The sequence below is a fragment of the Ictidomys tridecemlineatus genome, chromosome 1 (genome assembly GCF_052094955.1).
Source record: "Ictidomys tridecemlineatus isolate mIctTri1 chromosome 1, mIctTri1.hap1, whole genome shotgun sequence".
Lineage (NCBI taxonomy): Eukaryota > Metazoa > Chordata > Mammalia > Rodentia > Sciuridae > Ictidomys > Ictidomys tridecemlineatus.
Genome location: NC_135477.1, coordinates 154,252,803 through 154,271,249, shown reverse-complemented (window position 1 = coordinate 154,271,249; position 18,447 = coordinate 154,252,803). Strand labels below are relative to the sequence as shown.

The following is an 18,447-nucleotide window of genomic DNA, read 5'->3' as shown; positions in this document are numbered from 1 at the left end:
GAGGAGGATGCTGAGGTGAGCAGAGGTCTTTAAGGCACTAGGGTGGGACAGTAAAGGACATTAAGCATGGAAGTGATAGATCAGATTTGCCATTTAGCCAGAGATCCTGTGTCACAAGCTAGGGAGGGATGGATGCCAGGAACCTAGACAGGAGATAAGGGAAGCCCCACCAGCAACCAAAAGGCTATGGCTCCAACACGGTCAATGGGGGAGGCTCAATAGAAGTGGTGTGAATCTGAAACAGCCTGAAGTATCCAAGGATCATGAGAGATTCTTCAGGAATCTCACATAGCCTACATCTCACACTGGTACCTCAAATTTACTTCCCTCTGATGATCCACCATTATACCTCATACCAACTGAAAGAGCCAGGGGCCCAAATATGCTGGGGATGCACATCTAACCCCGGAGGAGAAAAGGAAAGATTAGTGGAGTGGTCCTCCTGAGGCAGAGTGATGACATGCTGCCCGGAGGCAAGCGAGGTAAGCAGATCCCAGGTAAACTCTGAAGGAAGCAACACAGCAAAAGTGGGATATAATGCACAGGATGGAGTGCAAGGCCCTGAGCAACACTGCAGAAACAAACTCACTGGCCCTATTACTCACTTGGCCTGAGAACTGGCCCTACCCACTGAGGTGTAAGATGACTCTGAAGATGACAAAGACCCCTATCCCCCAGTGTGAGCTCTCCCTGGCTGTGTCTCTGATCTGCCTCCTGGTTTGTAACAGCCGTCGTCGGCAGCAGCGGGATCGCATGCCTCAGTGCCGCGACTGGAGGGAGGTGACCACACAGGACCCTGTGAACCCCATCGAGAGCCTGGACACCTGGACCGAGTTTGTGGAGGGGAAGAATAAGGTACAGTCCAGCCACCAAGGGGCCAGAAGAGAAGGGGGAAGAAGGGTGGTTAGGAGGGCTCTCTTCTGCCTTCTCTGTTTCCACCTGTCCAGAAGAGCTTGGGGAAAGCAGCTGAGAACCAGGTGACCCTTCCTCAATTTCTGGGCCTCAGCTTCCCTTCCTACATGCACATAGGAGTCAGGCTTCCTGCTTCTTCCCAGACAACGAAGCAGAGATCCAAGATCTCCTGGCCAGGCCACAGTCCCCTGTGCTCACAAACACCAAGGCTTGGAGAAGATGGGGCTGGAGGCTGACCAGGTCTCCACAGAAGTCTGCTGAGCTGCTGGACCAGCCTGGGGGCAATGCTAAGAAGAGGCCAGGAGGGGGAGGGGGAATGAACAAAGGCACCCACTTCCTACAGTCACTTCCTGTTTTCCTACACACCTCCAGAGCCTCTTCCTGTTCCAGGGCTGGCCAGGAAGTGCCCGGCTTGGGGTGGGGGTGGGGGTCTTTGGATGGTAGGCAGGGCCTATGGCCCTGTCTCCTCCCCTACTTCTCAAGTTTCTTACTCCCTGAAGCCAGGATTTTTTCTGAAAGCCTGGGACACCTGCTACCTACCTCCCAAGACTCTCCTGGACACTAGAAAAAGGTGCCCTGGAATCAATGTGGCACATCACAAAGATCTCACACAATGACCACTATTGACCTTAGGCCAAGCTTGACCCCAGTTCAGGAGTAACTGATGCCTTGATGTGACTACAGTCTGTTAAACCTGTCTTGTACTGACCCAATTGTCACGTTGACTTCTGACCCTTCAACATGGCCATAGACTAAGCCCAGTCACAGATTGAAGTCTCTCTGTTCCTGCCAAAAACTGCCCTCTGACCTCAGCCACAGGAAAGAGGAACTGTCCAAATACTGTCCCTTGACTAACTTCTAGGGACCCTCCTAACTCTGCTGTGTGAAGGCCGTTCCTTCTCTTCCCTGCCTCACCATTCCTGGTCCTGTCTCTGAACTTTGTTCATTGACAGCCTAAAGCTTCAGTTTCCCCATTCCTGGTGGGCATAGTGGCCTCCTTGCAGAAGGGGAGGGTCCAGGTTGAGGAATTCAGGCTAGAAATGGATCTTTGTACCTGTGCTCTACCTAGACTGTGAGCAAGCTGGTGATACAGGATGCCAATGTGTCTGCCATGTACAAGTGTGTGGTCTTCAACAAGGTGGGCCAGGACGAGCGACTCATCTACTTCTATGTGACCAGTGAGTGACCAGACTGCCTTTCAGAGAGGGCCTCTTCCCCTGGTCAGCCCTGGGTGCAAGGTCAAGAGCCGGGTTTGACTCATTGTATTTCTGGTGATTATGAGGCACCCAGGAGAGATATATAATGCCCATAGGGCCTTGGGGCTGGATGAGAGGGATATATTTAGAGATTATCAGCATGTGGACTAAGTGTTGGTGCACTGGGGTAGTAGTACTGTGTTCCCTCAGCCCTGATCCCTCTCCCTCAAGGATGTCCTCTGGCTCTCTGCAGCTACACTTGCCTCCTGCCACCCTTCCAAAACCCTGGAGCCCTGTGGTTCATGTGCACATTTTGCTCTGGAAAGGTCTACAGCTTACTCAGATTTTCAAATGTATTGATGACCTCAGGAGAACTAAGAAGCCTAGGAGTGGGTAGTCACTGGACCCAGGGGTGTCAATGAGGGCACCCCCCAGAGAAATGGAAACAGGGAGGAACACTTGGGGGCAGGGAGGAGCCCATAAAAGCTTGACAAGAAATGATTAGAATCGAGAGATGGAAACCCAGAGTGTGGTACGGGCAAAAGTTAATGAAGAAATTGTTTCAAGAAGAGGAGGAGTAGTGGGGTATGGTCAGCTGCAAGAAAGAATGAAGAATGGGCCCCACTGAGGAGACTCAAGGAATCTGGCCTCCTAGGAGAGGTGAGAGCAGCAACCTGGTTGGGGCTTGATCAAGACAAAGAGAGGTAGGAAGTCAGGAGGAGACCCAGTGGGGTAGGGCTGACATCAAGAGAGCTGGGTCCATTGGTCAATGAAGGGGAGAAAGAAGAAGGAAGTGAGCTCTAGAGTGGTATGATCGCCTGGATACATATGTGCACACCCTTCATTGAGAACTAAGTGAATTCGAAGGCCAACTGGGAAAGGGGAGAGGGCAGACAGGCGAGCGAATATCTGGGCAGAGTCACAGAGGTTCCTCCCCACTTCCCAGCCATCCCCGATGGCTTCAGTATAGAATCCGAACCCACTGAGGAGCCTTTAGAGGGCCAGTCCGTGCGCCTCAGCTGCCGAGCCGACAACTACACTTACGAGCATCTACGTTGGTATCGCCTCAACCTGTCCACGCTGCACGATGCGCAAGGGAACCCGCTACTGCTCGATTGCAAGAACGTGCACCTATTCGCCACGCCGCTGGAGGCCAATCTGGAGGAAGCGAAACCAGGGGAGCGCCACGCCACTCTCAGCCTGAGCATCCCCCGAGTGGCGCCCGAGCATGAGGGCGACTACGTGTGCGAGGTGCAGGATCGTCTCAGCCACGACAAACACTGCCACAAGAAGTACCTCTCAGTGCAGGGTGAGGCGGGCCAGGCCGGTGATCAAGGGCGGAGCCACGCTTCTCATCTAGCCTCCGCGGCTTCTGCCTTTGCACCCAGCCCAGTAGCGCTTGGGTAGTCTATTTGCAAGTCTGGGTCGGCAGGAGCATTCCACTACCCAGCTCAGCCCCGCCTCTCACTTGTACGCACAATCCCCGACCCTTCCTTCAGTATTGTGCAACCCATCTTACCCTTGCACGCCCACCTCCCACACCTCTGCTCCCAGTCCTGCCCGGAGTGCTGGGTCTTAGGTGACTTTTACTTTCTGCGCCTCCACTTAGCTCCCTCTCCACCCCCACCCCCAGCCTTAGAAGCTCCTCGGCTCACGCAGAACTTGACAGACCTCCTGGTGAACGTGAGTGATTCCCTGGAAATGAGGTGCCCGGTGGCTGGAGCGCATATACCCAGCATTGTGTGGTACAAAGATGAAAGGGTGCTGGAGAAAGAGTCTGGTAAGGAGGGTGGCCTGTGGCGACTGTGGGGGTCGGGAGGTCTTCAAATCCAACGCCCCTAGGCCCACCTGAGCTGGACTCTCCATGCCACCCGGCAGGAATCGACCTGGCGGACTCGAACCAGAAACTGAGCATCCAGCGCGTGCGCGAAGAAGACGCTGGCCGCTACTTGTGCAGCGTGTGCAACGCCAAGGGCTGCGTCAACTCTTCCGCCAGCGTGGCGGTGGAAGGTCCGAGCTCTGCTTTGCAACCGTGGACCCATTTTCTTCCCTAATTGTAGCCTTCTTTTGTCCCATCTCATGCAAGTCATGCGTATCAGAAGGGATAAGGTATAGCCTTTTCTCCCTTCCTCTTTTCCCATTCAGGCTCGGAGGACAAAGGCAGCATGGAGATCGTGATCCTCGTTGGCACCGGGGTCATTGCTGTCTTTTTCTGGATCCTCCTCCTCCTCATCTTCTGTAACATGCGAAGGGTGAGGTAGCTTCCCCTGCTGAGCCTCTCCTCAACTCCTAATGGGGTCTTTCTTTCGGCCAGCCCTTCCTTAAGAATAAAAACAAGTTCCCCAGCCTGGTTTGACAGGTAGTCTCCTGGGAAACTTCCCCATCCTTTTATGCTGGCTCCAATAAGAGAAAAGGTTATCTGTTGGTCAGACCTTTACTCATTGAACCCCCAAACAAGTGCCATCTGTAGCAGGCAAAGTTTTGCCCAAGCCACAGTGGTCGCGACCAAATTAACAAGCTGTTCCCACCCCTACCCTCAGCCGGGACATGCAGACATCAAGACTGGCTACCTGTCCATCATCATGGACCCAGGGGAAGTGCCTCTGGAGGAACAATGTGAATACCTGTCCTATGACGCCAGCCAGTGGGAGTTTCCCCGGGAGCGTCTGCACCTTGGTGAGGCCAACATCCAGCCTGCCCCAGCCACCATGCCCTCCCTGGCAGAGGCAGCCTCAGCTGCTCCAGGGTGGGCCCCACTGGTGTGCCAGAAATCCCTCCCTTCTCAGAACTCCTGCCAGGAAGGCCTGCCTGGTCCCCACCTGACCTGACCTGTTCCATCTGGGCCTTCATCCCCCAGAACCCTTAGCCAGCACCCCCAGTTCCCAGGCCCTTAGGTCATTTCCTTGCTCTGAACAAAATGGATGTATCACACCTGCCTGGAGAGGATACTGAGGGCTTCCTGTCTGCCTCTCCTCTCCCTTTCTCTCTCCAGCTCCCTCTCCACACACTCTTCCTGTTTGGCAGAAGAGGTACCCCATGTTCCTCCTGCTTCTGCCCCTTACTTCCTGGCCTTGGGACAGGTCACCCTGCTACCCACCCTTCTCCTCCCTCAGCCCCAGGTTCCTCACCTGGAACCTGCTCCTTGCCTCCACAGGGAGAGTCCTTGGTCATGGAGCCTTTGGGAAGGTGGTGGAAGCCTCAGCTTTTGGCATTAACAAAGGCAGCAGCTGTGACACCGTGGCTGTGAAAATGCTGAAAGGTGTGGTGTCGACTGGGTCGAAGGGGCTTCCCAGCTGGGTGAGGAGCACCAGCAGCTCTCGGAGGGACTGTGGTGTAGGAAGGGAAATTGATGTTCAAAGATAGAATATCACCCAAGAATTTACAGGGAGGCAGTGGGAATCAGAGCAAGGCTTCCTCCTGAACCTCCTGCCTCAATGGGACCAGAAAGATGTACTGGGTACCCTGCGCCCCCACCCTATTGCTCCCTAGTACTGACTGTGTGTTAGTTAAGTCAGTGGCATGGGAGGAGGGGCGGGCAGGTCTCGCACCATGCTAAATCCCATGTATCCCCTCCAGAGGGCGCCACAGCTAGCGAACATCGCGCCCTGATGTCGGAGCTCAAGATTCTAATCCACATCGGTAACCACCTCAACGTGGTCAACCTCCTGGGGGCGTGTACCAAACCCAACGGTACCGAACCGGGGTGCCCTGGGGGAAGGACTGGGCATTTGCGGGGTGGGCTCACTCGCGCTAAGGATGGGAGGAGCACGCTGGGATTGGGTTGGCAAGATTGGAGTGGGGTGGGGTGGGGCGCAGGAGGGATATCAGGCAGTGGTGGTGTCGGGCCGGAGCGTTGCTGTACATCTGTCCCTCCAGCTTGCCGTTAGTCACCAGTGCCTGGCTCTGCCCCACCTTTCCCCAGGGCCCCTCATGGTGATCGTAGAGTTCTGTAAGTACGGAAACCTCTCCAACTTCTTGCGCGCCAAGCGAGAAGCCTTCAACCCCTACGCGGTAAGTAGGCAGCCCAGCCAGCAGCCAGAGTTCTAACCGAGAGCCAAGGGCTGAGGGTGGAAATGGAATGCGCCTCCCTAATGGGAGGCGAGCCCCTTCAGACCAGCTTTATGCATCTATAGGAGAAGTCTCCCGAGCAGCGAAGGCGCTTCCACGCGATGGTTGAAGGCGCCAAGGCTGACCGGAGAAGGACGGGGAGCAGCGATCGGGCCTTGCTCACACGGCTCCTGATGGGCAAGGGAGGGGCAGGGCGGGCTCATCCTGTTCAAGAAGGTAAGAGCCTGGCTTCCCCTGGCCCAGAGTCTGATTGGCACCTCGTGATCAGGCAGCCCAGAATAACATCCTGGGGCCCTAGTGGAGAGGCTTCCATTAAAAAGCATGTAATGGACTCTGACTTAGGAAGGACAGACTCCCCAGCGATAGATTCCACAGAGCTTTTTGACATTTGAGTTGAGCATCACAGTATGAATAGCAGTTTGCATGAAGACAAGGTGGAGAAGCAGTGGAGGGTGGAGTAGCAAGTGCAGAGGCCCAGTGGTACAACAGTATTTACTGCTCTAGCAGTAATCCTAGAGAGTGGAGGTGAAGGTCAGAGGAGAGGGCTGAGAGCTAGTACCCAGGGCCTCAGGGACCTGACCAGGAGGGATGTAGTCAGGGTGGGTGAATAAATGTTCCCTTTGGGCTGGTTGGAAGATGAAAGTTATGGAGGAGATGCTCCAGAGCCCACCTCCGTCCTTTGTGCAGTGGAAGACCTGTGGCTGAGCCCACTGACCATGGAAGACCTTGTCTGCTACAGCTTCCAAGTGGCTCGGGGAATGGAGTTCCTGGCCTCCCGCAAGGTGAATCTCCCAAATCCCCATCAGGCCCTGTGGAGAGGAGAAGGGTGCAAAACCAACAGGATGCATATGTGTGCTCAGTCCAAACTTCATCCCAAAGTGGCCCCAGAATCAGCTACTGTCTCTTCCATTTTACAGAAGAGAAAACTGAGAGCAAAGTAAGGAATTCACTTTCCAAATCCCCTGGCTAGTCAGTGACAGAACTGGATGTGAAATCAGTCTGGCTGACTCTCTGACTTTCTTTGCTATCCCCACAATTCTATGAGTCCTGGGGATCCACAGAAATCTTTCCCCAAAGGAGCAGGAATCAAAAAGGACACCCCTGGAGCACTCTGGAGCTCCAGGCAGGGCCATCACCCAGGCCATCTGAGCTGAGTAAATCCCCACCTCCTTTCAATCTAGTGCATCCACAGAGACCTGGCTGCACGAAACATCTTGCTGTCAGAAAGTGACATAGTGAAGATCTGCGACTTTGGCCTTGCCCGGGACATCTACAAAGACCCTGACTATGTCCGCAAAGGCAGTGTGAGTGCAAAAGGAGAAAAGTTGGGGGCCTGGGAGATGAGGAGGAAGAGACCTGTTTGAGCAGGAGGGGTCGTGCTGGCTTAGGGTGACATGGACTCCTTAGTCTACCAGGCCACCTGCCCAGATGCTGGGGGACTCACTGCTTCCAGTGCCTCCACTGAGCCTACAGAGGACCCTAGTGACCCTGTCCACTAAGGCAGCCTGGGGTGGGAAAGTAAAGACATGAAGTGACAAGCAGGGACTTTAGTGCTCCAGTCAGAACTTGTGTTTTACCCAGTGTCTTGGTCCATTTGGTGGACACCAACTCCCTGGGTGTGCAGAGGAAGCCAGGTGATGTCTGTCTGGAGACGGGCAGGCCTGGTGCAGGGGCTATCCCAGAAAAGTTCATCTATGCTCAGGGGGCAGCATGTGTCCTACTGGTGAAGTTCAGAGGGTACCTGAATGAGCATCCATGGCTGATTAGGGATTTGCTCAAGGGAGAGGTGGGAAGAAGGCTGGAGGAAGGAAATAAGAAGGATGAGTCCAGAATGTGTTGTGACAGCCACCCTGTCTAGCATGGTCCCCCACAGAAGGCTTTTGTCCTTCATTCCAACTCACAGGTGGGTGACAACAGGTGAAGGAAGTAGTTTACAGAAGGCACTCTCTGTAAGCTGTGAAGAGAGGGGATGGGAATGCTGGGCTGGAAGCAGAGACCCTCAGGTAGAAGTAATGAGAGGAAAAGAAACAAATGATGGGAAAGAGACATCAGGAACCCCGGGAGGAAGGGTTAGGAACTGACCTCTGGGAGGAGGCTGTCTCAGTGTCTGACCTCAGTCCTCTCTTCCTTGCCACCCCATGGAACACACTTCCCTTCATGTCCCCTAGGCCCGGCTGCCCCTGAAGTGGATGGCCCCTGAGAGCATCTTCGACAAGGTGTACACCACACAGAGTGATGTCTGGTCCTTTGGGGTGCTGCTGTGGGAGATCTTCTCCCTGGGTGAGTTCAGGGTGAGGTGTCCAACTTGGGGAGGAGAGAGGGGACCAGCTCCAGATTGTACCATCAGCATTTCTGGTGCCAGGGGCAGGGCATGGAGGTATGCACCTGGAGCAAGCTGTCTCATCATTCTGGGGCAGGTGCTTTGTCGTGTGCCATGAAAGCCTCCTGCCTCTACCCATCCTGGCCCAACTCCCAGAGAACTTTGCCTCCATCCTGGTATCGCCTGGGTCCTGTTGCAGGACAAAGCCTTGGTTCACATGACAGCCTCCACCTCTCATGGCTCCCTGAGAGAGCTTGGTGCTCATTCAATGAACAGACCTACTTATACAAGTCCCACATAGGAACATGATGAAGTCCCCTTCTAGGGTGGAGGGAGGCAACAAACAAGAAAGTATCACCAATGGCAACGATGATAAATGCTGTCACTGAAAATAAAAGAACAGGAAGAATCTAGCAGCTTGGGTACTGTTGTGTGAACAAGAGGCACTCGGGAGGGTCCAGGGTACATGAAAGGGAGTAGAGGGTAGGCATGTAGTTCAGTGGCAGAGGGTAGGTTTAGCTTGCACTGGCCCTGAGTTCAAACCCCACCTCTGCAAAGTAATAATAATAATAATAATAATAATAATAATAATAAAAGTGGGTAGCATGGGTAGGCCTACAAAGACGACAATCAAGGACAACCCAGCCCATTGTGCTTGGTTCTAATGTATTGGAGATCCCAGGATGTGGGCACAGTGGGGCACTGGGAAATGCAGCAAGAGGGAGAAGTAGCTTTGTCAAAACTGGTTCTGTGGAATTCCACCACCCATAAAGGTCCTGATAACTGTGAATTCACTAATTCGTGTTGAATGTGTAGACATTCATGGCCCCCTAACAAATGAGTGGCCTCATCCTCCTTTAACTAGATAAAAAGCTAGAGTCGGGGAGGACAGGGCAACAACTAGTCTAGGCCCCAGGTTGGGCACAACAGAGTGAACCCCATCTTCACCTTGCTACAGGGAGGAAGAGAAAGGGTGGCTGGAATAGGACAGGGGCAATTGGGAGGCTGGGCTGAGCAGTGGGCAGCCTGCTCCCCACTCACCTCAGTCCTTTCCTGCTCTCAGGGGCCTCCCCATACCCTGGGGTGCAGATCAACGAGGAGTTCTGCCAGCGACTGAAAGATGGCACCCGGATGAGGGCTCCAGAGCTGGCCTCTCCTGCCATGTGAGTCTCTGGCTGGATGTGCAGGTGCTGGGGACAGGGGGGATGGGCACAGGGAGAGATGCAGCAGGTGGGGAGGGGGGATGGGAAGTGAAGCATGCAGGCTAGAAAAGGGGTGTGCACACATAGAGGAAGGCCTGGGTACAGGCACAGAGAGAGAGAACACACAGCAATGGGGGCACTCTGGGGGACATGTAAACATGGAGGCAAAGGATGGCATTCAGGCACAGGAAGTACAGCAGGCTGGCAGCAGCAGGAAATAGGCAGGCCAGGATGGGCCTGGGGCCTGTATAAACAGGCCCTCACTCCACCACTGACCAGTCAACAACTCCCTCCTGCTCTGTGCCATTTCCAAGGAGACTAGAGCCAATAGAGCTGGACTGGCCCTGGCCCTGGCCCTGGCAGGCAAAAAGGTAGTCAAGTAACCATAACTATGATGGACAGGAGAGGTTTGGGTGCTCTGAGAACAGCCAGTGGGAATCAGAAGGAGTCAGGGTGATCATGGAAACATCCCCAGGTGGGGATACTGAAGTGACACTTGAAGAAGGAGTGAAAAAGCAGCTGGAGAATGGTGAGGAGGGATACCCCAGACAAGGGGAACAATGCCTAGAGTAGGGAGACAGAGGGGGTGCAAGAGACAAGCTTAGTCTGGTTTTTGTTCCTATAACAACAACAAAAAAAAATAGTGGGTATTTTATATGGAAAAAAGATGTATTTAGCTCATGATTTTGGGAGTTCAAGAGCAGGGCACCAGCATCTGTTTGGCACCAGCGTCTGTTTGGCATCTTCTGGCTGTATCATGTTATGGTGCAAGGATGAGAGAGAGAGATGGCCTGGCAAGAGACCGGGCAGGGGTTAGGCTCCTTTTATAACAACCTCCTTTCTTCCAAATGGGTTACTCTTGTGAGACCCAACCCACTCCATCCAACCAACTTTAATCCATTCTTGAGGGTGGATGTCCTCACCCCACCAATCCCCACCACCACCACCCCAACCCCCACCACCCCCCCATGAAATCTTCCACTAGGCCCCACCTCTTAAAGGTTCCACCACCTTAAAGGTTCCAGCACTAATACACTGGGGACCAAGCTTCCAGCACATGAACCTTTGGGGAACACATTCAAACCTCATCCAAACGATGTCAGGGATCCAAGGGAGAAAGGAGGGCTAGGATGGGCTGGTGGAAGGGTCAGGGCATGCTCAGATCACAGGCCAGCAACCAGCTTTTCCTTGCAGACGCCGCATCATGCTGAGTTGTTGGTCAGGAGACCCCAAAGCAAGGCCTGCTTTCTCAGAGCTGGTGGAAATCCTGGGGGACTTGCTTCAGAGTGGGGGCCGGCAGGTGAGTCCCATCTGTGTTCTGACCTACTACAATCTCTGACCCTGACTTTGGACTTGCTCTTACTGCCCCCTAAGCTCTGTTCACCTCTCAGCTACCAGACAAGGGTCATGCATGTCCAGGCCCTAGGACCTTTCAGTGCCCACCACCCACATCTCTGTCTCACACCCAGTCACTCAAAGGGAAGACACGGGCATCTTCCTTTTGTTCACACAACCCCTGATGCCTGCTCCAGCTGCCATGCAGACGGTCAGAGATCCTTCTTGCCCATGAGGAGCTCCAGGCTAGTCCTTCCCAGACCTGAAGGTAGCCTCTGACTCCCCAACATAATGGTGATGTGTTCTTTCACCTCCTTGGACCCACTGAGCACCCAGGTCCTGGACTTGTGTGTCTTGCATCCCTCCCTCCCTGGTGGTACTCATGGCTAGTACCTCATGCTTTGGGACCTGGAGGAGTGACCAGGCAACAGGCTTCTGCCTGAGACTCAGGGACTGGAAAAGGGTAGTTTGGGTCTGGTTCTGCCAACAAGAAAAGGTAAAATGCTTACACTGGTTCTGGAGGCTGCAAGAACACCCAAGAGACTGAAGTGAGGATGCTCTGCTGAGGCCCAGCCCTCTTTGCCTGCTTCCTCTGCAAAGGGAGACCTGGGAGGACTGTTGGGAGAACTGAATGAGGCTGGCCCAGCAAGGCTGCAGCAACCTTGACCCCTGCACTGCCTTGAGCACTGCTTAAGTCTGCTGGGGTTCTGGCAGGAGCTTATTTAATCCTCAGAGCACATGCTCACACACACAGCCCATCATGACCCCACCTGAGAGGTCAGGACCCCAGCAGTCCTGAGTGCAGGGGCAGGGCCTGAGGTACAGTCTCTGACCCTGACCAGCTTCCACATGCTTGCCAGGAGGAAGAGGAGGACTGCATAGCCCCATGCAGCTCTCAGAGTTCAGAGGACAGCAGCTTCCTGCAGGCATCCACCACAGCCCTGCATGTGGCCACTGAAGACATGGAGGACAGCCCACCCAGCATGCACCGTCACAGCCTGGCTGCGAGGTCCTTGCTTCCCTGGGTCTGGGAATGATGCTGGGGAGGTGGGAGAAGCTGTTTGGAGACAGTATATTTTATCCTCACACATCATCAAGGAAAAGCAATTTACAGTGACTTGAGAGATGACTTGGATGTTAGAATCATTTAAATAATAGCAGTAGGGTCATCAATGCCCTTGTGGGCTTGGTCATCAGCTGTAGGGCCCCCCTCCAAAGCCTTATGGCCTTACAGCTGTGCTTTCCTCTGAGCCTCCTCAGTCCTGTTTTCTGCCCATCAGTATTAAGACATTTCCATTGTTATAACAAAATACTGAGTACTGGATATTTTATAAAGAAAAGCGGTTTATTTAGCTCACAGCTCTGGAGGTTCAAGAGCATGGTACTGGTATCTCCTTACCCCTGGGGAGTCACATGACAGAGCCCATTATGATAGCAGGAGCATATACAGAAGAGAGCATATGGTGGAACAGGAGGTCAGAGGGATTCTGGGGTCAGCACAGCTCTTTTTGTAACAACTCATTTTCTTAGGAATTAGCCAGTCTGGAGAGAACTACATTAATACCTTCCAGGGGTAGCCCCCCCCCAATGACCTTGTATTTGGCACCACCTATTAAAAGTTCCACCACCTCAACACTGCCACACTAGGGACCAAGCTTCCATTACATGTACCTTTGAGGACACATTCAAGCCCTTATTCAAACAATAAGGCAATTGGCCTTCTCTGATTCTCTGCACTTCCAACCCCCTCCCTGAAAAGGCCCCCTCACCACAGTTCAAGCAGTACCCATCCCAGTGACATTTTCTTGCAGGAAGACTGTCCAATAGGTTGGATTTGGGGCCCAGACTCTTCCCAGGGTGTGGCCACTCACTGCCAGAGACCTTGGAAGCAGAGTCAGCCACTCACTAGTGGTATTCAGGAGTGAGAACTTAGCCTAAGTTCCCAGAATTTTAGCCTTAGGAAGTTGCACCATCCACATTCCCACCAGCCTGGCTAAGAGACATGGAACTGAGAATCTTGCCAGGTCTGCTTCAGCCTAGGGCAGGGCCAGGCCATCCAGTGGCTATAGCAGCAGGACCAGCTTGATGTGCCCCACTTTCCTACTACTGTGCACCCCACTAGGGGACTTTGGAGATTTTATTCTTCTTGTGCAGGTGAGGAAATGCAGCTCAGGGAAGGGAAGGGATGTGCCCAGGATCCCTCAGATGGGGCTGCATGATGGACATCCAAGGCAGGACCTGGGACAGGTCCAGACCTCAGGCCCAGGCCCCACCCATGCTCATACCCCACACTGGAGGTCCTTCCTCAGGGACAAGAAGGCAGATTGAGAGGTTAGTAGGGTAGTTGGCTTGTGCCTCTCCAGTACCCTCTGTTTTCTCCCCACAGGTATTATAATTGTGTGTCCTTTCCCGGGTACCTGGCCAGAGGGACTCAGACCCAGGGTGCCCCCAAGATGAAGACCTTTGAAGAATTCCCTATGACCCCAACAACGTACAAAGCCTCTGTGGTAAGGGAAGGGTGGGGGGAGAGATCTGTGTACCTCAGATCAGGGCCAGGGGTACCTCCACGGGAGGTAAGCATCAGAGATTTCTGAAGCAAGTGACAGAAGTCAACTGCTTTTTAAAATGCTATTTTATTATCAATCAATATGTATAAATTGTATATATTAATGAGGTTCAGTGTGATATTTTGATACATACATACAACATGCACTAATAAAATCCAGCCTCCTTTATCCACCTTTCCCCACTTTCTCAACATCTATTAATCACTATTCTACTTTCTACTTTGTTTTTTTTTTTAGCTTCCACCTATGAAAGAGACTCTATAGTTTTTGTCTTTCAATGTCTGGGTAGTTTCACTTGACATAATATCTTCCACTTCCATTCATTCTGCTGCATTGACAATATTTCATCCTTTTTTAGAAATGGAATAATACTCTATTCATCGCATTTTCTTTATCCATCTGGTACCTAGCATGATTACATATCCCACCTATTGTCACTGCTGCCAAAATAGCATGGAGGTACAGGTATCTCCTTGACAAAGTCACTTGAAATGTCAAGGCCAGGGAGCACCTCAGGTACTTTTGGGTCTCATACAAAGCCACCACCTTCAATTGCTTTCCCCTGTGTTCTTGTCACTCCCACACAAGGCTCCCCTCCCTGGCAGCCCCAGGGCCCTCTTCTTCCCGGGGGGGGGGAGGGGGGGACAGCTGCCCCTCAGATAGTTCTTCTTGCATCAGCTTAAGTCACAGACTCCCTCCCTCCTTGACTGGCAATTAGTGCCACCAGGCAAGTAGAGGACAGTGGCACTACAAGAGGAAGATGGGATATGAGGAATAGAAAAAATTTGTAGTGTCCACTTATATAGTGACACCTGTGTCCTCCGATGTGAGTCAAGCATAGTTGAGCTTAGACAGCTCTGTGAAGGTGGACAAGCATGTCCACTTGTAGAAAAGGAGACTGAACCCTCAGACCTAAGCTCTGGTGATGCACAGACAGGAGTCATGCCAGGACTTTCAGTGCCAGCCCTCACCCAAATGGGACCAATGAGTTCTGAGCCTGGCCAGTGAGCACAGGCCCAAGGAGGTTGGACAGCCAGATCAACAGAGGGAGCCCTCCACCAGTCCACACAGTCCTCAGGCTCACGTCTCTAGGGCCAAACAAAGACCTAGAGAAGACTGCAGTCCTCTCCAGTGGAATTCAAAGTGAAACCATACCAAGCCACAACTGAGGGGAACAAAGGCCCACTAAACCCAGGATGTGTGTCTCCAGCAGGATCTGAGTTCCAGATAACTATGAGTTGCCAGAAAATTATTTCACATACTCTCCCCATTTCTCCTATTGCTCCTGTTCTACCCGTACTCTGAGCACATGCTTGGCTACCTTATAGGCTCTCCAGCATGGTGTCCCCATGGCTCCCCCCCAGACCTGTTTCTCCCTCTGTGGTGGGGACATGTGACTCACCTGCATGCTTCAGAGGTGATAGAATGGACACCCCCAGCCTGGCTCAGTTCCCACAGGGACAGGTGTTAGATGAGCAGAATGAAGGTGCACACAAGTCCCTTCTTGGCTGGTGCTCACAGCCTGGCCCACAGCCTTGCTGGTTCTCTCCACACAGGATAACCAGACAGACAGTGGGATGGTGCTGGCCTCAGAGGAATTTGAGCGGATAGAGAGCAGGCATAGACAAGACAGTGGATTCAGGTAAGGGCTTGGGAGGCCTCCTCCCCTGCAAAGGTGGGCATTGCCCTCCCTAGGAGACTCTGAGCAGAGGCCTGGTGAGGGAGGTTGGGGCTTGGTGTGCACTGCCACTCTTATCTAGAACCCTCCGGTGGCTCCCTGTTGCCTTTTTGTATGTTCAAGGGAAGCTGCTGTAATACTGCAGGACTTTTGTCCCCCATCACCAAAGGAGTCCCCCTTCTGGCTGTACGTGGGTACTGGTCCAAATACCTCCTTTTCATTTGATGGATGACCAGATGTCAAATTTTGTGAAACCATGTGTGATCCACTGTGCCCAGTGCACGGGCATGCGCATGCACATACACACACACACACACACACACACACACACACACACACACACACACACACACACACACACCAGCCAAGGGGAGACTACTTTCATCTCCAAACTCCAAACAGCCCATGGTCTTTTATCCAGACCACTCCCTTGACCTTAGTGTCTTTGTCAAGAGCCCCTTTTTGGGTCACCTGTCATAACTTTGCAGAACAAATCCTTGGCTTCTGCCTATGCTGTTTGGAATCAATATATGACGTTATCACTAAATATTTTACTCTAAACCTCACCTATTTATTTATATATCAAGAAGACAGTTGATCTTATTTTCACATTTGTTGCAGGTATGTTAATGATTTACAACTTGTCAGTTACAGGTTGAGGATCCACTACCCAAAATACTTGGGACCAGAAGTTTTTGAATTTCAGATTTCAAAATGTTTTGGATTTTAGAATATTTTGCATAGACTTTACCAGTTGAGCATTCAAACATCAAAAATTTGAAAATGCTTCAAAATTTCAGTTTTCAGAGAAATTTGAATTTTGTAAGCATAAGAGGGACTTTGCAAGTATACTTTAATTTTTCATATAGTCAGTCAGGAAATCAGATATTTTGCCACTTGTTTATTATTAAAATCCTAAACTAGTAACTTGGTTTTAGAAAATTAATGATAGTAATATTTCCTGGAGTAGATTTTGGCTTATGTTTCCTTACTAAACAGCATTTTATCACTTAAAACATAATTAAATAAAAGGGTAGGCTGGGGATGTAGATCAATGGTAGAGTGCTTGCCTAGCATTCACGGGGCCTTGGGTTTGATCCCCACCCAAAGAAAGAAGGAGGGGAGGAGGCAGACAATAGACCAGAGTATAATTGCAATTAAAATTCAAGTCTGCACACATCTTGCTAAAAACAACACAGCTTTTCAAGGAGAAGAAGTAAGGCCACTAAGCCCATGTCTATGATGTACCCAGGAAACTGTGTGTGTATGTGTATGTGTGTGTGTGTGTGTGTGTGTGTGTATGTGTGTGTGTGTGTATGTGTGTGTGTGTGTGTGTGTGTGTCCATCCACACCCAGAACCAGTAGAGCCAATCCTAAGCCATGGCATAATAGCAGAAGACTATCCCATGAGAGAAGCATGTGGCAAAGTCCTTAGGACAAGCCAGGTGCAATGGCATGCACCTGTAATCCCAGGGATTCAGGAGGCTGAGGCAGGGAAGATCACAAGTTTTGAACCCAGCCTTAGTAACTTAGAGAGACTCTATCTCAAAATAAAACATAAAAAAGCCTAGGGTTGTAGCCAAGCAGTAGAATGCCTCTGGATCCAATTCTCAGTACAAAAAAAAAACATGTCCTTGGAATAGTGACCAATCCCACTGGGGAAAGAATGGAGGAGGCTGAGAATGGAGGAGGCTGAGCCTGGTAGGAGACAGCAAATCCCCTGGTGCAAGTAGGTGGCCCCAGGGCTGGTGGTCTTGGTAAGCACTGCTTCTGAAAGGGTAGTAAGCTGGAAGGGAATACTGCTTGGTGACGACAAAAAAAGAAAGTTCCAGAAAATAATAGTCCTACAGAAGCAAGGTAGAATCCAGAATTCAGAAGAAGACACACACAACAATTTGTTCATTACAGAAACTGCGCCTCACTATGGCAGCAACAGAGGGCACAATTCTTTGCACAGGTTCCCTTGGAAACATTATGATAAGCCATGAAAAGGTGCAACAGATCACTGGGCAGGTGTGTTCACTTGGAATAAAAAACATTCTCCAAACAGGTGCAAAGACAGAATATCTTGGAGACAGCTATGGGGAGAAGAAGGAAGTGGTTTACCTGCCCAGCCCCTTCCTGTCTTCTCTTAATCCCTGGTCCACACTCACCCCTGGGGAATCAACTCTTCTTCACTCCCAGGTTCCATCATCTTTTCAGTGACCCTTCAGGATGCCAGATTCCTTCCCCTGCAGTGTAATGTTTCGTCCAAGTCTGTAGGTGGAAGATCTAGAAAAATCTGGGCTTCTGGTTGGCCAGCAAGGACTGGTTGGCCCTTGGTGGAAGTATGACACCTGACGTGAAGAGCTGCCTTTGGCAAGAAAGAATTAGTCAAAGGAATTTGAGGTGATACCAAAGATGTGGGTCTGATATGGCACTTTTGAGTGAAGAAACCTAAGAAGCCCTCTATTTTAGTTCATCTTATGCTTCCATAACAATACTTGAGAACGGGTAACTTAAAATGAGCAGAAATTGATTTGGCTCCTGGTTACCAAACCTGGGAAATCCAAGAGTATGGTACCACCATGCGGCAAGGTCCTTCTTGTCCTTCTTGTCGCATTATCCCATGGCAGAAAGTGAGAGAAACATTGAGAGGACCCAACTGCTTTTATGACAAACCCACACTTGTGATAACAACATTAATCCACTTGGTGACATAACCAACTCTTAAAAGTCCTGCCTCTCTACATTTGCACTGGGGACTGAGCTTCTAACAGATAAACTTTGGAGGACACAGTCAGACCATAGCACCATGTGTATCCTCCGCCCCTAGATGATCACAAGATGATCTATTATTTTTGGTGTAGGAAATTCCAACATGAATAATCATGAATGAAAAATTAAGCACTATTCATTCAGAGCTATTGTAAGACTAAAACAGGAAATTAGAATTAAAATTCATAGTGGAGTTTTCTTAAAAAGATGAAAACTGTAACACAAGACTCCAAGATGAATTAAATATATAATGAAACAAGAAGCTGCACCATAAGTCAGGCATTTAAAAATTCAGAATATAAATGGAGAGAATGAAGATGTAAAATGGGAACTTATTTCACAAATAAAACGAAGATTTAAAAAATGACTAAATTTAAGAAGGAAATTGAAAGCAATTTGAGATAAATCTTAT

General features: G+C 51.1%; 1 protein-coding gene across 2 annotated transcripts in view; it reads left to right on the top strand.

Annotated features, from left to right (window-relative positions):
• Positions 1-18,447, top strand: part of Flt4 (fms related receptor tyrosine kinase 4) — a 45,063-nt gene that overhangs the window by 23,259 nt on the left and 3,357 nt on the right. For both annotated transcript variants that reach the window (XM_040272834.2, XM_078050164.1), the window contains 19 exons: positions 729-855; positions 1,982-2,090; positions 3,055-3,417; positions 3,742-3,888; positions 3,987-4,118; positions 4,254-4,360; positions 4,649-4,784; positions 5,263-5,367; positions 5,685-5,798; positions 6,031-6,119; positions 6,242-6,392; positions 6,864-6,958; positions 7,358-7,480; positions 8,345-8,456; positions 9,560-9,659; positions 10,893-10,998; positions 11,894-12,042; positions 13,420-13,540; positions 15,157-15,242. In XM_040272834.2, coding sequence (XP_040128768.2) covers positions 729-855; positions 1,982-2,090; positions 3,055-3,417; positions 3,742-3,888; positions 3,987-4,118; positions 4,254-4,360; positions 4,649-4,784; positions 5,263-5,367; positions 5,685-5,798; positions 6,031-6,119; positions 6,242-6,392; positions 6,864-6,958; positions 7,358-7,480; positions 8,345-8,456; positions 9,560-9,659; positions 10,893-10,998; positions 11,894-12,042; positions 13,420-13,540; positions 15,157-15,242 — 2,472 coding nt within the window. The remainder of the gene's footprint in view (positions 1-728; positions 856-1,981; positions 2,091-3,054; positions 3,418-3,741; positions 3,889-3,986; positions 4,119-4,253; positions 4,361-4,648; positions 4,785-5,262; positions 5,368-5,684; positions 5,799-6,030; positions 6,120-6,241; positions 6,393-6,863; positions 6,959-7,357; positions 7,481-8,344; positions 8,457-9,559; positions 9,660-10,892; positions 10,999-11,893; positions 12,043-13,419; positions 13,541-15,156; positions 15,243-18,447) is intronic.